The 18,258-nt window shown below is 38.9% G+C and overlaps 2 protein-coding genes across 2 annotated transcripts; one reads left to right on the plus strand and one right to left on the minus strand.

The window, feature by feature from the left end:
* The first annotated feature begins 544 nt into the window (after positions 1–544).
* LOC126380894 (basic proline-rich protein-like) lies at positions 545–2,342 on the plus strand. The gene is made up of 3 exons (XM_050030475.1): positions 545–984; positions 1,448–1,743; positions 2,329–2,342. The coding sequence occupies exons 1-3, from the start codon at positions 545–547 to the stop codon at positions 2,340–2,342; spliced, it is 750 nt and encodes a 249-aa protein (XP_049886432.1).
* A 13,899-nt stretch (positions 2,343–16,241) lies between these two features.
* LOC126380895 (uncharacterized) lies at positions 16,242–17,993 on the minus strand. The gene has a single exon (XM_050030476.1). It carries the CDS (start codon positions 17,991–17,993, stop codon positions 16,242–16,244), a length of 1,752 nt encoding a protein of 583 aa, XP_049886433.1.
* Between the last annotated feature and the right edge of the window lie 265 nt (positions 17,994–18,258).

An 18,258-nucleotide genomic window follows, 5' to 3' on the forward strand; every position in this document is an offset into this window, starting at 1 on the left:
TTAAAACCTGGGAAGTATTGCTTTTGTTTTTCATATTTTTAACATTATTTCGCATTAAACACCACTATGACATATTATTACACAATTACACCGGTGTTTTAACGATAATTGTACACCCGGTACCGTTACAGTCTCGCTTTGTTTTGACATTTAAAAACGACAAAGTAACAGTCGAACACAAAATTCTCCTTTTAATGCACGGATACAATAACAGTATATTGTTAACATATTGTATATTGTTGCTGTGTACAATACATAAATTCACGCCACAAGTTTAGTTTAATCTAATAGACAAGTACAAGTATCTTATCGTTAGCTACCTACATACTGTTGATTAGCCAATTGTTATTTTTTCTTTCTTCATAAGTAGGTATAGGTATTTGTAATTCTTCTAAATAGATCTTATTGCTGCTTTATTTTTTTTGCAATTTTAGGCCACTAATGACAGGGCTTCCTGCAGCAAGATATATTTAAAAGAACAAGGAAGTGGACTTTGGACCCTAGTTTGTTTGAATTACGAACGTCGGACACCGCGGCGTGAACCATGTCGCACGTAACAACTAGAAGTATGGTAGCTGCTGAGAAGCTGCGCCAGGCCCAAAGTCACCTCAAGGATGCTGAGGAGCTGAACGAACGCCTACTAAAGGAGCGCTATGAACTGGAGTATCAGAATAAGCAGCTTAAGGCAAAAAACGACAGTTTGAATGATAAAATTAAGACTTTCCGTACCACCTGTGACGATCAACAACTTGAGCTGACTAGACTGCAAGACGTGATCGAGTCATTCTCCAGCTTACAAGGAGAACTTGATTTAAAAAACGACAGGATTCGGTGCTTGCAAGAACAGCTGCGAGAGGCACATGACGAGCTATCGGACCTCCATTCACAAAGGGACAGTCTTCAGCAGTCTAACAGTATGTCTCTTCATCAAGAAATAGACGATTTCACCGATGGAGCTCGTCTTTCCCTGCTGCCCACCAAACCGTCGCCATTGCCCACTATATTGACCGGTGATATAAAACTAAAAAACTATAGTAAATTACATAGAATTATTAGTCAAACTCGGAGGGGTATAAAATTATTAAAAAAATCCCAAAAATGTGCAATTATTCGTCGTACAAGAATAGAACTTTTGAAACATATTGCTGATTTAAAACAATCTCTAGTAACAGTAAATTGTGAAAATTACTCAAACAAATCACAAATTCAGAAACTTAAGTCGGAAATTAAATTGTTGACTCATAGGTATGATTGTAGCCAAAGTCAACTAAACCAGTTATCATTAGAAACGGCAGATTTATTAAGTCAGATTAGACACAGCACCCAATTGCTCGAGGTGTTAACTGACGAGTATACCACAGCCTGCCCAGTAGTGCACGATCTTCCCACGTCTGTTCCGACCAGAACAGATGTTGAATCCGTGGAATATGTGAGTGCGGTGGCACAGGCTGGCGGCCGGGGCAGCCGGCGGGGGGGGGCGGCGAGGCAGGAGACGCGCGCGCTCGCAGCGCCCCGGACCCGAGGCGCCCGCGCCGTCTCCTCCCGCCGCGCGCTCGCCCTCCCCCACCGCCGCACCGCACCCGGCCACACACCAGAGCGCGCCCGCGCCGACTGAATGCCGTGAGCCACCGTCGCGGCCGCCGCCGTCGCCGCCGCTGCCGCTGTCGCCGGCGCTGCCGCCGGCGCTGCCGCCGGCGCCGCGGCCGGCGCCGCGGCGGCGACGTCAGCAGCGGCAGCCCTCATGTGAGGCAGCCGCGCCTCCCAGTCCCACTGCCAGCACTGGAAACGCAGCTCGTAGCAGGAAAACATTAATGTTTTCAGACGAGATGGGCAAATCTTTAGGCTCTTTAATTACTCAGTGTTCGAGTAAAAAAGTAATAAATAATTGCTACGTAAATTTGAATTTCAAGGAAATCGTAAACAAAATTACTTTAGATCAATTAGATGACTGCACCACTGTTGTCATTATGGTGGGCAACCATGCGCATTTAAAGAGGTCAGATGCGAATGATTGTATGGGCAAAATTTTTAATCTTCAAAATAAGTCAAAATGTAAATTTGTAATTAGCGCTTTTCCTTATTGTAACAACTTAACCAGCGCACATAACGAATGTATTCACAGGATGAATCAATATTTTTACAATTTGACATACCGTCATAGTGACGTATTATTTTTTTACATTAATAAATTTAATCCTAATTTTATATTGACACAAGATAGCTTGTATCTATCGATGTATTTTAAACGTAAGTTAGCTACTATAGTAGCTTTTTCTATTCAACATTCGTTGACTAATGTTAGTAATGTTACTAACGTACCTCTTTTAGATTTAAAAAACTAGTTAGTTCGACAAAAGATACTCCTAACGCTGACATTGTCATTGGACAAAACAAGGTGGGAGTTTCTGGCAAAAAATTGACAAAGGATAAACAAAGGACTTTTAATATTTTTCATCAAAATATTCAAGGTTTCTCCAGCAAATTAGCAATGGTTGAATTGTTTTTAGAAAAAACCAAATTTGACGTAGTCTGCCTAACAGAACACTTTCAAAAGGAATACCAGATGTTATGTAACTACGAGAACTACCATATTGTGAGTGCTTTCAATCGAGAGACGGCTAGCTGTGGAGGTTCATTGATTTTGTTAAGGAAACATTATAAATATAAGGAACGTAAAGACATAGCTCGACTGTCGGTTGAAAGACACATTGAGTTATCCTGTGTTGAGCTGGATAAGTATATAGTAGTATGCGCATACAGCCCCCCCACCAGTTCTTTTAAAACTTTACGCGAAGTCTTGGAGGATGTTCTACGAATTATTTGCAAGTGCAAGAAATGTGTAATTGTATGTGGGGATTTCAATATAGACATTTTAAAAAGTGATAGTCACAGTGTTGAGTTTGTGGGCCTTTTTAAATCATTTAATTTGGATCACGTATTTTTTGAGCCGACTAGAATAACAGATACATCGGCCACCTGTATTGATAACGTATTTTGTAATTGCCCATATCTGCAGAAGTCGATAGTGAAATCGCTCAAGTCAGATCACTTTGGGCAAAGTGTAATCTATACTGTCACAGAACAGTTACAGAGTTTTACAGTAGTAAGCCGACCTATCACAACTCGTAGAGTAGACAGATTCATTGAAGCTCTGACTTTAAAATTAGATCTATTTAATTGTGAACACGATGACCCAAACAAGTTATTTATCCGATTATTTTCTATTGTCAGTCAGGAATATAACCAATTATTTACTAAGATTTCTAAAGTTATACGCCCCGGGTTTAAGTTCAGTGACTGGGCTACTAAAGGCATCAGAAAGAGTCGAGATTTGCTTTTTGATTTGTATGGAGAGAGAACTATAAGGCAGGATGATGAATTCAAGAATTACATTAGAAAATATTCTGAACTTTTCAAAGCTGTTTGCGCTAAAGCTAAATCGAATTTTTTGACGAACAAGATTAAAAGCGCAGATAATAAAACTAAAACTACATTGTCAGTGATTAATATTGAAACTTGTAAAGCAAAACCCCGAGATAATGAATTTGTGCTTAACACACCTCGTGGTCTTACTAAGTCTGATGGAGAAGTTGCGCAAGAATTTTTAGATTACTTTAGTAATATTCCAATTCATCATCATCATCATCAATTTAAGAGCCACGCTCTTGTCGGTGTAGCATTTTCCGTTCCAGTCTAAATACTCTCCATGCTACTTTTTTAGGGAAAAATAGGGCAGTGGTTTCCCTCTTGCCTTCCGCCCCGCAGTACTCTGTCTGACGCGAGTGGGATGGCGCCCAGAGTAGTCTATTACAAAGCCATACTAGGACTCCTGTCCTCTGCCTCTGAATAGTACTGACAGTTACTGCTGCCCTCTGTCAGGTTCCAGGTTACAGTAATAATAATAATGGTAATATTCCAATTGAAACTACAAAATCTCTTAACTCTTCTTCGCTACTTTCAGCTCAGATACTTAAGAAAAATGTGCCTCTCTGTGAATTAGAATTTAAATTTAAGTATATAACCCCGCACACTATTGTAAAAACCTTTAGAGAAATCAAAGTAAAAAAAACAGAGGACTTGTTTGGGATGAGTGTGAAAGCCTTTACAGCCGTCATTGATACACTAGCTCCATATCTAGCTGTTACCTTCAATATGTGTATTGACAAGGGTATGTTTCCTGATTTGATGAAGCAAAGTAAAATTGTACCGTTATATAAATCCGGTGACAAAAAAGATCCTGGAAATTATAGACCTGTTGCTATATTACCCGTTTTTAGTAAAATTTTCGAAAAAATTGTACTGCACCAATTGCTCTTACATTTTAACCAAACTAAGGTGCTACACGAGCAACAGTTTGGTTTCACAAAGGGTCGTTCGACAAGTGACGCGGGAGTTGCTCTCATGAGACATATCTTCGCAGCCTGGGAGCAACGCCAAGATGCTATAGGAGTTTTTTGCGACCTCTCAAAAGCTTTTGACTGTGTGGATCATGAAACTTTGCTTCTCAAATTAGAACATTACGGTATTAAAAGTAAAGAATTGGAATTTATGCGATCTTATTTGTCTGGTAGATCACAAAAGGTTCAAATAAATAATACAGAATCTTTCGGCTCTGAAGTCAAGATAGGTGTTCCGCAGGGCTCCATTCTCGGGCCATTTTTGTTTTTAGTTTATGTTAATGACTTGGCCCACATGGTGGAGGGTCAGAACTTGTCAAATATCGTACTTTTTGCGGACGATACTTCCCTTATTTTTAAAACAGACAGACGAAAGCCCAACAATGACCATATAACTCACGCCCTTTGCCAGATCCACCACTGGTTTACAATAAATAACCTAGTTTTGAATGGAAAGAAAACAAAATGTATTAAATTCAGTTTACCTAACGTAAATTCTGCTGATTGTGATATACTTCTAAATAACCAGAAACTAGACTTTGTTAAAAATACAGTTTTTCTGGGATTAAATATTGATGATAGACTCAAATGGGACACACATATTAAATCATTATCAGGTAGACTTAGCTCAGCTGCATTTGCAGTCAAAAGGATTAGAGAACTGACTGACGTGACGACTGCAAGATTGGTATATTTTAGCTACTTCCATAGTATTATGTCGTATGGTATTTTGCTTTGGGGTAGAGCAGCTGATATTGAAACCGTTTTCATTCTACAAAAAAGGGCAATCAGATCTATCTACAAACTGAGATGCCGCGATTCTCTCAGAGAATTTTTTAAAGAGATTTCCATTATGACTGTACCTTGTCAATACATATACATATATGAACATTATGTATGTTAGGAAAAATTTACATTTATATTTAAGAAACTGTGATAAGCACAAATACAACCTAAGGAATAAGAACAAATTAGCAGTTCCTAGTTCCAGACTATCCAAAATTAGCACATCATTTGTAGCGCTGTGTGTGCGATACTATAATAAGATACCAGAAGATGTACTAGGCCTTTCTGGAAACATGTTTAAAAATGTTATAAAAACTACTTTAATCAGTAAAGCTTATTATAAAGTAGGAGACTATCTTAAAGATAATAATATTAAATGGATTACTTCAGCTCAACACAAGAAAGACAAGAATGTTTGCAATAAAAACTTGGCCCTAAAATACTGAATTTGAAATAACTTTGTAAGTAGATTAAAAAGGATTGTGAAACACTTGATGATATTTGAACAGTAGAGTACTTTTTTTTTATATCCAGGCGGAGGATTTTTGAGCTTCTTTATATAAGTGGTGCATGCTCGCCTCGAAATGTTCGTGTACGCGGTGGCGTCCGGAAGTCGGGTCGCACCTTTCCCTCAAAAATGTGCGAAGGGAGCGATGGCTGGCTTTCGCGTCAACTCGTGATCGGGTGCTGCGTATGTGGACAGGCCTGCTTCTGTCAGGGAGCTCATAAAACACTGTTTCTGTGATAAAGTCACATAAACTCTTTATGTTTCACTTTCCTTCCACCGACTGTAATTGGAATACCATTGTATTTAAGTCTATAAATTATGTAATACAAACTGGTTTAAAAGAAAAGAATGGAAAACATGAAACAGTAGGACTAGGGCCCTGTGCTGGGAGGTTTTCTGGCCACGTCTTTCCCTCAGCGTTACAGATTCCGATGTGGTAGTAGTTTTACAGCTAGTTACATAATATGTAATTTATTTTTTTTATTTTTTTATTTTTTTTTTATTTATTTAAACTTATACAAACTTATAAACTAAAAACAATAGATCACATCAATAAACCCCAAAAGGGTTTGTCCTGATGAACATTCCGCTTTAAAATTACTACAATTTACTTAAACTATTGATACCCACTACGCGCCACAATAGGTACCGAGTACGATCATCGGGCCGGCTGCAAACCTGTTTCGCACTAGCTGCTCACACCATATACAGGATGGTTTGCGCAATAATGTTTTTCGGCCCATTGGAATACAACGTCTTTAATGATTTGCGTTGCATTTTCTGGTGTTATTTTTCCGCGTGTTTGAATGGGTATCTGGTTAATTAAATCGGGTATGATATAATTAGATGTTCTTTTACCGTAAAAGTTTTGATATTTTGGTTTTAATAAAATTTGGTTTGTTACTTGCCGTGTTATTTTATCGTGTGTTGTATAATTATATAATTCAGTTCTAAAATATTGTTCTTTTAAAATTTCGAGTTTAAATTTAAAATGCACCGGTAGGACTTTACAGAAATTAAACAGATCAAATTCATTTTTACAATTATTTTTTATATTAAAAGGTACAATCATTTTTAATAATCTTAACTGCAATTTGTATATATTATTAAGATGTGATTTAAAAGTCCTGCCATAACTACTTAACCCGTAAGATATAATCGATTCAGCTAGTGCTATGTACATTGTTCTTCTGATCGCATACGGGATCCTATTTCCAATAATATAGAATTTGGCCAAAATAGCGCGCAGTTTCTGGCAGACTATTTTAATATGCTCGTCCCAGTTAAAACGATTATCTATTTCTACTCCTAAGTACTTCATAGTAGTAACTATCTTTATTGGTGAACAGTTACACTGTTGGGGAGATGGTTCTATGTGTAAACAGTTATGGTCATGGCCTACTATTCTCACGTCAGATACTGTCCTGGACTGACTCGAGTGGACATGCATCAATTTAGTTTTCCCGGTATTCAATACCAGTCCCATGTCATGTGACCAGCGGCAAATGAGATCAAAATCACGCTGCAGTGTTGCTTGAGCTGTTTGGAGATTCCTATCAGCAGACATTAGACATGTGTCATCGGCAAATTGGTAAATACTACAGCCTTTAACGACCTCATTCATGTCATTGACATAGGTCAAGTAGTGAATTGGCCCAAGAACCGATCCTTGTGCTGTTCCTTCCGTCACCGTCACCTTATCACTACAAGCATCTCCAATCTTTACCTGGTAGGAACGGTTTTTTAGGTAATCTCTACACCACTCCCAAATAGGCCCTCTGACTCCCGAATCTGAGATCTTGTCTAAAAGAACGCGGTGCTGTAGCGTGTCAAATGCTTTACTGTAGTCGATCAGGATGATGAGGACATGTTTTTTATCGTTGAGGTGTTTATTTACTTCATCACTGAATCGAGACAATAATAAGGTGGTACTCTTTTTCGGTTGAAAGCCGTATTGATTGCCTGAAATGATTCCATTATTATGGTAAAATGCATGTATTTGATTGCTGATGTACTTTTCTACTATTTTATCTACTATAGGGAGCATAGTAATGGGACGGTAATTTGAACAGTCTTTACTGTCTCCAGCCTTTGGTATAGGGCGAACCAGTCCTGTTTTCAAATCACTAGGATATAAGCCGGCATCAATACTTGTGTTAATAAGATGAGCTATAACCGCTGCAATCTTATCTGCAATAAGTTTGATGTCAATTGTACGTATGCCATCAATCCCGGGCGCTTTATTTCCTTTGAGACTAGAAACTATTTTGTGAATATCTTTGGATGTAGCCTTTTTAAATAGCATGGACTTGTCGATAGGCTTACGATATGTATTTTCGTTTAAAAGCTTTTGTTGATTGTGTTTTAAAAGCGTTTGAATTATGTTTGACGTTCAAAAAGCGCTAACTTTGTAAGCCAATTTTGAAAAATAAATATTTTTGAATTTTGAATTTTTGAATCATTTCCATGCCTAGAGCTATCACTTAGAGGATAGACAATGGACTTGAAGGTATCAACACAATGAATGTAAGAGCTACCACTAAGAAAGTCGCCATTGACAAGCGCTAACATACCTATTTCTCATTTCCATACTTAGAGCTATCACTTAGAGGATAGACAATGGACTTTATGGTATGAACCCTATTAATATAAGAGCTACCACGATTATGGTCGGCATTAGCAAGCGCTATATACCTATTTCTCATTTCCATACTTAGAGCTATCACTTAGAGGATAGACAATGGACTTTATGGTATCAACTCAAATAACATAAAGCTACCACTACAAGTATCGCTTTTTGCTAAACGCTAGTAGATAGCTAGAACATAGACCAACTATTTTTTATACTTTTATTTCCATGTTTGGTTTGTCACTTGAGGAATCGAAGATAAACCATTGAATTGTCGGGGCTTACCTCCCCATGTTGAAACTCAAGATTAGACTAATGCTGAGAAACAATAGACTATTATGTCAAATTGATTATTATAAAATAATGAGAGTACAAATTCTGAAGAAATAACCGACAATTCAAAACCTAAAAGCCTCTGTTCTATTAATCAACCTCATCATCACAGGCCTTTACATCTTTATCAGATGATTCAACTGTGCTAGAAATCAAAGTATTAATAGTATGTAATGTCAGAGATTACTTTCAAAAGAGATAACTGTACACAAGACATGGTTAGAGAATACTGCTATTAAATTCTTTCAACCAACATCATAAAATTCAAATAGCACATAAATAATAATGAATAACATTGCCCGAAGAGTGAGTAAACGAGATAGCAACAGGATCTGTGGAACAGAGACAACATTATCAGCAGGCAGCCCCACAGCCAACAGCATGAACAGAAAGCCCACAAGGAACAGTATCAGCAGGCCGCCCCACAGCCAGCAATAAAAGTAGTGATGCAACCAGTCATGATCAGCAGTGCCATAACCAGCAGTACCAGCAGACCTACAGCCAGCAGTAGTAGCAGAGCTACAACCAGATGTATTAGCAGTCTCACAGCCATTAGTATCAACAGTGGCCCAGGCAGCAAGGCCGTTTAAGAATAGTACCTCATGAGGAGGAAGAATTCCCTATAAAGTTATAATGGGAAAATTTGCACAAGCAAATATACCTACCTTTATGATATTTACTTTTTCAAAATTCTGGTAAAATTAATTCCGAATGTCTATCACTAAAAGTTTTAGCATTATCATTAAGACATGGGATTCAAATCCTGTCTTTGTTAATCAGGAATAACAATACTAATCTCAGTATAAATTGAGGTACCTACCTGATAATATTATAACTTCAATGAAAATTTCCTTCAAGTATTACATTCGAAATTGTAAAATATTGATACCTAGTTCGGTTAGATAGAATAGTTGCCCTTTTTATTATTAACTCATAGGTGAAAAGGAAGGAAAAATAGTTCATTATTAACATATAACTTACATCACCATTAGCGTTTTCTCTAAATTATGTTGTTGTAGATTTATTATGTTGTTGCTGATCAGCCCAAAACACAGTTTACAATTAATATAAAAATTACAACAATAATGTCCCTCCACTTAATCAATCGGAACCAAACTGCAGTGGAGAAGTAACAATAATATTTTCATGATAAATATATGTTTATCCTATTTTTCCAGTAAATAATAGGACGTTACTATTACTGTCCTAAAAACAAATTCAATAATTATTACACTAAAGAGATAGCTGCGTAAACAATGTTACGTGTGTTAATGTGTTGTGTGTACGTTGTTCTATCATCTGATTGGTGGGTGAAAGGTTGCATAGAGGAATAGGAAAAAATTCCACAACAAGTTATATTTATTATTACCACATAAAAAAATATACTAAATGTTATTACCAAGCCCATATGGTCGATATTAGGTAATACACAATAATGTGGGCTCAGGTAATCTATTTTAATAAAAACAAAATCTTAATTATTCCGAAGATAATTATCACACAAGTACATAATGTAAATGCACTTCCCCTCTTTATACTTTCAGCCTCATTTAACAATATCTTATAATAAAGAGGAAAGTTTAGTTCAGTGGTTCTGAATATTTTAATGAAAAAGGTCATTTGAATAAATGTATCGAAATTCTTACTTGCACTTATATTTGTATTTTCTCTAATCAATTTGACATGTTGTCTTAGGATTCATTTAACTACTCAATGTCGACAACAATTGCCAACTTAGCACAGGATGTTACAATCAATCTTGTGTCTGGGTGCCCTCGTCATTACCCGTTCTTCTTTATGTATTTCTTCTTCTTTTATGTATGTAAACAAATAATGTGTAACTTTGATAATTATTGTAGCCCTTGGTGTGCCAATGAAAAATGAGTGTTATACTATATGATGAAGTCTCACAGTCCTTTCGACTATAACTATCGTTGTTGTTCAAGAGCTTCGGAAATGTGCTCTATGGTGAGGTCCCTGTGAGGCTCTTATAGCCAATCTTGATGTTGAGCTCCATCAGAAATTTGTTCTTGTGTAGTTCTTTTGTTGTGAAATTGATAGTAATGTGAAATAGGTATTTAATGTACTTGCTCAACTTCAACGTTATTATTTAGAACTATGTATCTATTCTAGTACAGTATAGTATAACCATATATAACATACATAATATCGATTCCATTCTTGAGAACTGGTGAAACTTGTTTAGCGAACAGTTATTATTCTTATTGTTTTTTACATGATAATATCAAAACGTTTGGTGGAACGCCGCGCTGAGTTTATCAGGAGACGGCTGTGCCTCTGACTGCCTTTATTGGGATTAAAGTCATGGGCAGCTTAATTAGCTTTTGTGATAACAATGTATGTACTTTATTCATTAATGAATAATCATATTATTGGTACTCGTTTCAATTTAAATGTTTCATTCCCAACAAAACTTTGAACATCTACACTGTTAAAAACCTCTCGAACAAGGAGCGAGTATAATTATGGGATTAAACGAACTTACCTGTAAGTGAAGTTCTATCTCAATTATACGAAGCTCCTTGTTCGAGAGGACTCCCTCCCTTCAATTTTAATATCCCGCCCTAAAGCTTCCACAGGTGATGGAGTTGTCCATGAAACATGCTTTAAACATAATGACATTAGTTGACAGCTGCGTTCAGGAAGCGGGAAACTAACTTTTTTTTTTAGCTTTGGATATGAGCTTTGAAAATTGTGACGATGCTGGAGCATAAGACGTAGACTACACTGTTAAAAACCTCTCTCTTAATATCCGGCTCCGAGCGGACTGGTGTTACATCAGAACTGGAGGCTTCATTTGGTTGAACCTGAGGGGCTCCCCTGTGAACCTTACCCAAATGGATATTAAGACCCCTTTGACCCTTAAAGAAACGTGGCTGTGCGCAGAGCACACATCTCTCATACCCATCCAGTGATAGGCCCCCAGCAGCGCCGCCAGAGGAATTAGGCATTGAAGGATCTAATGTGGTGGGTAAAGACATCTTTAAAATAAAAAAATAACTCGTTCCAAATGTAATTCAAAATTATTGAAACAAGCTACAGATATTCCAAAACTCCACAGGAATCGGAAAAACTAGGACATTACAACAATATTCGAATTTGCCATTCGCAGTCTTAAAATAAAAACAGTGTCTAACAAAACGTGATACATTATTCCCTTAATAATAATATTAAAAATTAAAATAATAATACAGAGTACGCAATATAAAACACCAAATATAAAATTATAATAGTAAAACAATTTAAAAAATACACACTATGAAAAGTACCAATTAGCCAAATAAATTAAACAGTTAAAAACCGTCCAAAAAAAAAAAAATTAATTAAAAGTACTGTCCAAAAATTCCATGCAACGAATATCTACTTAAACCCATTCTACATTTATTACCCAACAAAAATAACATTTAATCAAAATAAAATAAAATAATAAGAAAATATAAAACTAACAAAACAAAAAAAAGGGAAAAGAACTAACACAAAACATTACATACTAAATTAACAAGATCCATTCCTTAATTCATTCCTAAAATCTCTTTTCCTATGAAAATCTCTAAACTTGGTTTAAAATACAATAATAACAAAAAAGTATATTCAAAAAAAAAAAAAAAAGTCACTATTAAAACTGTTAAATAAAGGGGAAAAAAAAAAAATTCAAAAAGGCGTCGCGTCTAGATTCGAACTCACGACCAAGGAGCCGTAACACCACGCATACGAGCACCGCTGACCGACGCACCGAATACCTCAAAGCAGTCTCGGCGAAATACCGGTACCCAAGCAACACGTTACTCGAATTGCAGTTCGACCGAAGTGAAAACTATGCGGGTACTGCCAAATTGTCACTACACAAATACACCCACTCCGTATCACAACAAATGACACAAAAACAACAAATGAAACATTACCCGAAGGAAAATAATAATAATCATGACAAAGGTTGTGTCGCCGCATCCAGCCCGCTAGGAGGACTCCGCCACGTTGACGTGTCGAAACCAATTAGGTAAAATATTAATTAGCTTAATAGTTGCATATCTAGGAGATAGCATTTGTACTTTGATTTAAAGCTGTAAATTGTTTTCAGACTACGAAACGGCGGCGGCAAATCGTTCCAACACTTGGATGCGGCGAACCTGAAACTGCCACGGAAAGCGGTGGTGCGGTGACGAGGCACCGCGAGTGAGTAGTACGACGCACGGGTCCTGGCAGCAGTCACGTCGCGGGACCAAACTAGTTTGTCCGCAAGATATGGCGGTAATTTAAAATTAACTATTCCGAACATCAGCGTTGCAAAATGAAACTGTCTGCGATATTTCATTTTTAGGATTCTAGCCTTGTTTATGTAAGGTGTTACGTGTGTGCGGGGAGGAATTTTGAAGCAGAATATAGCGCAAGCATTCTGTACTCTCTGAACCAGTTTTTGTGAGCGCGCCAGAAGCCGAGGCCCATACACAGCGTCCATATAATTAAACTTAGAGAGAATTAAAGAGTCGCATAGTTTGATTCGAATGGGAGTACTTAAATATTCTCGAATTTGGTACATTACTTTCAGTCTGTAAAAACAGTTGCTAGCAGTATTCGTAATGTGCTTTTCAAAAAGTAACTCTTCGTCCATTAGCAACCCTAGGTTTCGCGATTCAGAAACTCGCTGTACCACTTCGCCCCTTATACTAACGTTCAACCCTTGACGCGTAATACCGTCTATCTGTTGTTTAGTTCCAAGAATCATATACTTCGTTTTACTTGCGTTAAGTACTAGGGTGTTCGCTTCTGCCCATGCTGCAATACGTTCTAAGTCTTCTTCTAGTCTAATTTCCGCCAGACAAGTATCACAAGGCTTACATGAAGTGTAAATCTGTATATCGTCGGCGTAAACGTGGAATTTACAGTTCTTTATTTGTTTCACCACATCGGCGCTATAAATAATGAACATAAGAGGACCCAGTATTGATCCTTGCGGAACTCCCCTTTTGACGGTTTTAGAGTCCGACCTGACAGATAAACCGTCCTCGTTGCACAATTCGACAATTTGGGCTCTGTTTTCAAAATAGCTACTAAACCACTTTATGCTGTCTATGCTAAATCCGTAATAGTGTAGCTTCGACAATAGCATTGGAATATTTATACAGTCGAAAGCCCTGGAGAAGTCCAGCAGAGTCAGCAAAGTCCCCTCACCATTGTCACGCGCAGCCAGTATATCATCTACAACATGTAGCAAGGCAGTCGTGGTGCTATATCCCTTCCTGAACCCCGACTGTACGTACGGTAGTATGTTATTCTTTTCCAGAAATTTTGTAAGCTGCGAGGCAACTACTTTTTCTAATATTTTGGACATACATGGTAGGATACTGATTGGACGAAGATCTTTCAATTCTGTGGCATTTGAAGATTTTGGTATCGGTTTTACCAATGCCTTCTGCCATAATACGTAGGATACGTATTTGTTACTATTGAGCAATTAATTATATTGGTAATCACAGTCAACGTATCAGGCAGGGTAAGCAGTAGCATATCCAGCGAAATACCATCCATTCCAACAGCATTTGTTTTAATATTACGGACGACTTTCATAATATCACTTTCTGTGACCTGGCTTAAAGTAAATGTGTCGGACACACATTGATGACATTCAAAATAAGTTGGGATATTTTTACATTATTTTTACATATTTTTACATTATCGCTACCGGGTACATTTAGAAAATAGTTATTTATTTCGTTTGGGTCCTTGAAAATATTTGCTGGCAATTCGGGCCTACTTTTAATTCTCACATTTTTTTTAATATGTTTCCAAAGCGTACGCGAGTCATTTTCAGTGGAGTTAATATAATGTTCGAAGTATGCCTGCTTTTCCCTATACAATGCCTCACTCACTAGCTTTTTTAAATCTTTATAGTATTTTTTATGGTTTTCCTGTTTAGTAAGTCGAGCCCTGGTATGTGCCTCGTCCCGCTTCTTCATCATAAGTTTTATGTTATACGTTATCCACGGGTATTGTTCGCACTTTACTGATACGGTTTTGACGGGAGCATGGATATCGAACAAGTATGAAATAATTTTACTGTAGATGGTGACCATTTCATTTACATTTGTTAAAGAACTAACGTTGGTCCAATATAACGATGACAGATCTTTATTGAACATATTCAGATCGATGTCCCGTAATGACCTTCGCGTGATTCGACATGGATGTGATTGGTTTTTAACGTATTTTTTGTGTTAAAAGTTATCTTAAATCAATCCCAATAATTTGAAAGATACACTTAAAGTGAAATTATTGTGTTTAATAAGGTGTAAATAGTGAAATCTTTAGTTACGCGACAGTACCTAAAGGGAATCGCTGACATATGACGACACTGCACACGGCACCATTATTTTGCCTATGCTATATAATTTCGCAATATGAAGTAAACTGCTGATGCTGCGCCTCGTGCCTCGTGCCTGCTGGCCTACGTGACGACCCCGGCGCTCCACTTCGATACTCACATCGGTCGAGTCAATAGGCTTTAGTTATAAGTTAATAATTAATTACTTTGTAATACATTTAAATTTAATTAAATAGTTTAGAAATCTTTTCGGTTTTTTTTTGCCTACGTAATTGGCGCAGTCGGTAGGATTCTCGGGTTAGTGCGCGAAAGACTTTTTCTCATATCGAAACCGTCGTCGTCGCTAATTGACTATCAAGTCTTCACCGAGATTCTACACCCACGAGGTCCACGCCGGAGTTATCCAGACATCGATAGCCGCTCAGAGAAACCGAGAGAAATGTTCAAGTAAGTGCACCGCTAATTTTCTTTATAGTGTTGCTATTCCCTTTGCCCTTTAGTGTCTAAGGAAAATTCAAAATTTTCCACCCTAGTAGTAGAACCCCTCGGACTGTGAATAGGCAGTCTAGGGTCTCGCAAATTGATAGGTTTAGAAATATAGATTTTGAATCTGGTAGTCCAGATAGTATAGAGGACATTATGGCAGCTGATCCTGATGTATAAGGCCCTCCGCCTGGTACCCGATTTTGACGGGAACCCTAACGTGTTGACGAGGTTCGTTAGGCTCTGTGATGAGTTAGTGGAAACTTACATAATTCCAGGTAATCATTTAAGTAACCTATGTTTGTTGAATGGCATCTTAAACAAAATCACCGGTCCAGCAGCCAGGACAATTAATTCAAATGGCATTCCAGACAACTGGTATGGGATTTTTTTTTTTTTTTCTCGTACCCCTGCCGCACAAGAAAGGCAGGGACTTTGTTAGGACAACATACATATCATCTTTCCGTGGTCTTAAATGTCTATTGCCCAATAGGGCCCTACACTCAATTCCTATATCCTATTCTTTTTCTTAAAAATTAGGGTTGGACAGCAGGGGGTACGTATTCTTTATTTAAAATTTCTGTTTTTATTCAATATTACAATCTAGCAACAACAATTAGGTACATATTCAGTTCATAATCTATATCTTATGCTAACAATTGCTTACAGTATTTTCTTAAAAATTAATTGCTTATATCTCTATTTTCTTACAATGACTATTATGAGTATATAACAATATACTATATAATCATACCGTTTCTTAATCTAGGAGTTTCTTTGATTTGCTAATTTTACAATTTTTACAATAAAGTTGACAAAGGTTTCGCTATTCTTTTTATCTATTATAATTTGATTGAAGTTGTCTTTTTCGACTCTATATCCAATTTTCTGCTCTAGTTCATATCTGTCCTTGCTGTGAATGGGACAGTCCGCAAGAAGGTGGGGCACAGTCTCAGCTATACTAGGGTCGCAGGCGCACGCTGGGTTCTCTTTGCATTTGAAGCGAGTCAAATACTCAGAGAAACCACCGTGCCCCGTTAGAGCCTGGGTCAACTCCTTGGTGATGCTCAGCTTGCGTATCGTCCTGTACGCCTCAACCGCACTCGGGAAGAACAGCTTGGTGGTGGACGCTGTGTGCCCCGTGCTGTATCTCCAGTTCCATTCGTCAAGCGTATCCAATCGGATAAAGCGCTTGACGAATGATACCGGGTACATATCGTAGTCCGGCTTGCGTTTCGATTTTAGGGCAGCCTCCTTTGCGAGCGAGTCGGCTCTCTCGTTACCCTCCAACCCCGCGTGAGCTTTAATCCAGAACAGGGAGACGCTCTTGTTCTGAATGTTACTGTTGTAAAGGGCGTCTCTGGATTCCACGGCAAGAGGGTGGAGGGCTTCGGGGTTCACGACTGTGAGGAGGGCTGCCATAGAGTCGCTGTATATGGCAAAGCTGGTCTCTCTACGTTTCAGGGCCTCCCGAGTGGCTTCGCAGAGAGCGAGAAGCTCGGCCTGGTAGACGGTGCAGTAGGATGGCAGAGCAAGCTTTCGGGTTTTCGTCTCCGCCGCACCAGTCCAGATGGATAGTGCGGCTCCGACTTTTCCCTCAATCTTGCTGCCATCCGTGAAGATGCGGACTTCGAAGTCGCAATTTTCGCGATAATGTTCCTCATCTACCAGGTGGCGCAGCTCTATCGCTCTCCGTTCTGCCAGGTGCGGCATCTGGAGTGCCGATGCAACGCGCTCGATCTCCCCACCCGCCAGCGCTGGGTGGCATACTCCCCTTCGGGCCTCATACAACGATGCAGCCTCCTGTATACGCAGGTCCAAGGGGAGTATCCCAGCCAACACCAGTGCCGAGTTTAGGGATACCGTGCGGTATGCACGACACATCTTCTGGGCGAAGCTTCGCTGAACACTGTTCAGCTTAGACCTCACTCCCAGTTTGTTGGACGCCGGCACCCATGCGCTTGCCGCGTACATGACGATAGGCTCTACCACCGCGGTGTATATGCTTCGTATCACTTCCGGATGCAGACCCCAGCTCACCCTTGCGGCCCTAGCTAACTGTTTATACACTTTTACGGCTTTGGAGCATACGTTGGCGACATGAGTGTTAAATGTGAGTTTGTTGTCAATGGTGAGACCTAGCAGTTTGATCTGTTTAGACATGGCAATGTCGATCCCGCCCATGCTCAGGCGTGGGGTGTCATGCTTCAGCTTTCGAGTGATCAGCATTGCGCTGGTTTTGTGTGGTGCAAATTTTAGCTTGTTCATGACTCCCCACGCCCGGACATGCCCGAGAGCGGCATTGGCTTGTCTTTCAATGTCCTGCGCTGTGCAACCGTCGAACACCAGGACAACGTCGTCAGCCAAAGCCTGGCATTTGTGTCCTCGTTCTTCCAGCCCTTTCAGCAGAGGGTCTAGCAGCAGGTTCCATAATATGGGACCACCGATTGACCCCTGTACGCATCCTTTTTCGGTTTTGGTACTGTACTCCGCGCCCCCGTACCTCACATTCACCATTCTTTCACTCAGGTAGCTTTCAACGACCTTCCTCAAGTTTACCGGACACTTTTCCTCAGCCAGTCGTACTTTGATTTTCGGCCACCATGCGCTATCGAAGGCTCCCTCTATATCCTGTAGTGTTTCTGTGCCGATGTGTGTCAGTCGTCAATAAAGCGTCTCGATGTATACCCGCGTTTCAATACACCTCAGTGGCTAACGAGAGAACAATTAGTTGCGTGCAAATACAAATCAACCAGTTTTATTTACTTATAGATAACCATGT

The sequence above is a fragment of the Pectinophora gossypiella genome, unplaced genomic scaffold, assembly GCF_024362695.1.
Source record: "Pectinophora gossypiella unplaced genomic scaffold, ilPecGoss1.1 Pgos_30, whole genome shotgun sequence".
Taxonomy (NCBI): Eukaryota; Metazoa; Arthropoda; class Insecta; order Lepidoptera; family Gelechiidae; genus Pectinophora; species Pectinophora gossypiella.

What these genes read in the sequence shown, in the direction of transcription:
- LOC126380894 (XM_050030475.1), top strand. Translation starts at nt 545, where the DNA reads ATGTCGCACGTAACAACTAGAAGTATGGTAGCTGCTGAGAAGCTGCGC. An exon ending in TCCCTGCTGCCCACCAAACC is followed by an intron (nt 985 to 1,447) that starts GTCGCCATTGCC and finishes GCGGTGGCACAG; the next exon opens with GCTGGCGGCCGGGGCAGCCG.
- LOC126380895 (XM_050030476.1), bottom strand. Translation starts at nt 17,993, where the DNA reads ATGGTGAATGTGAGGTACGGGGGCGCGGAGTACAGTACCAAAACCGAA.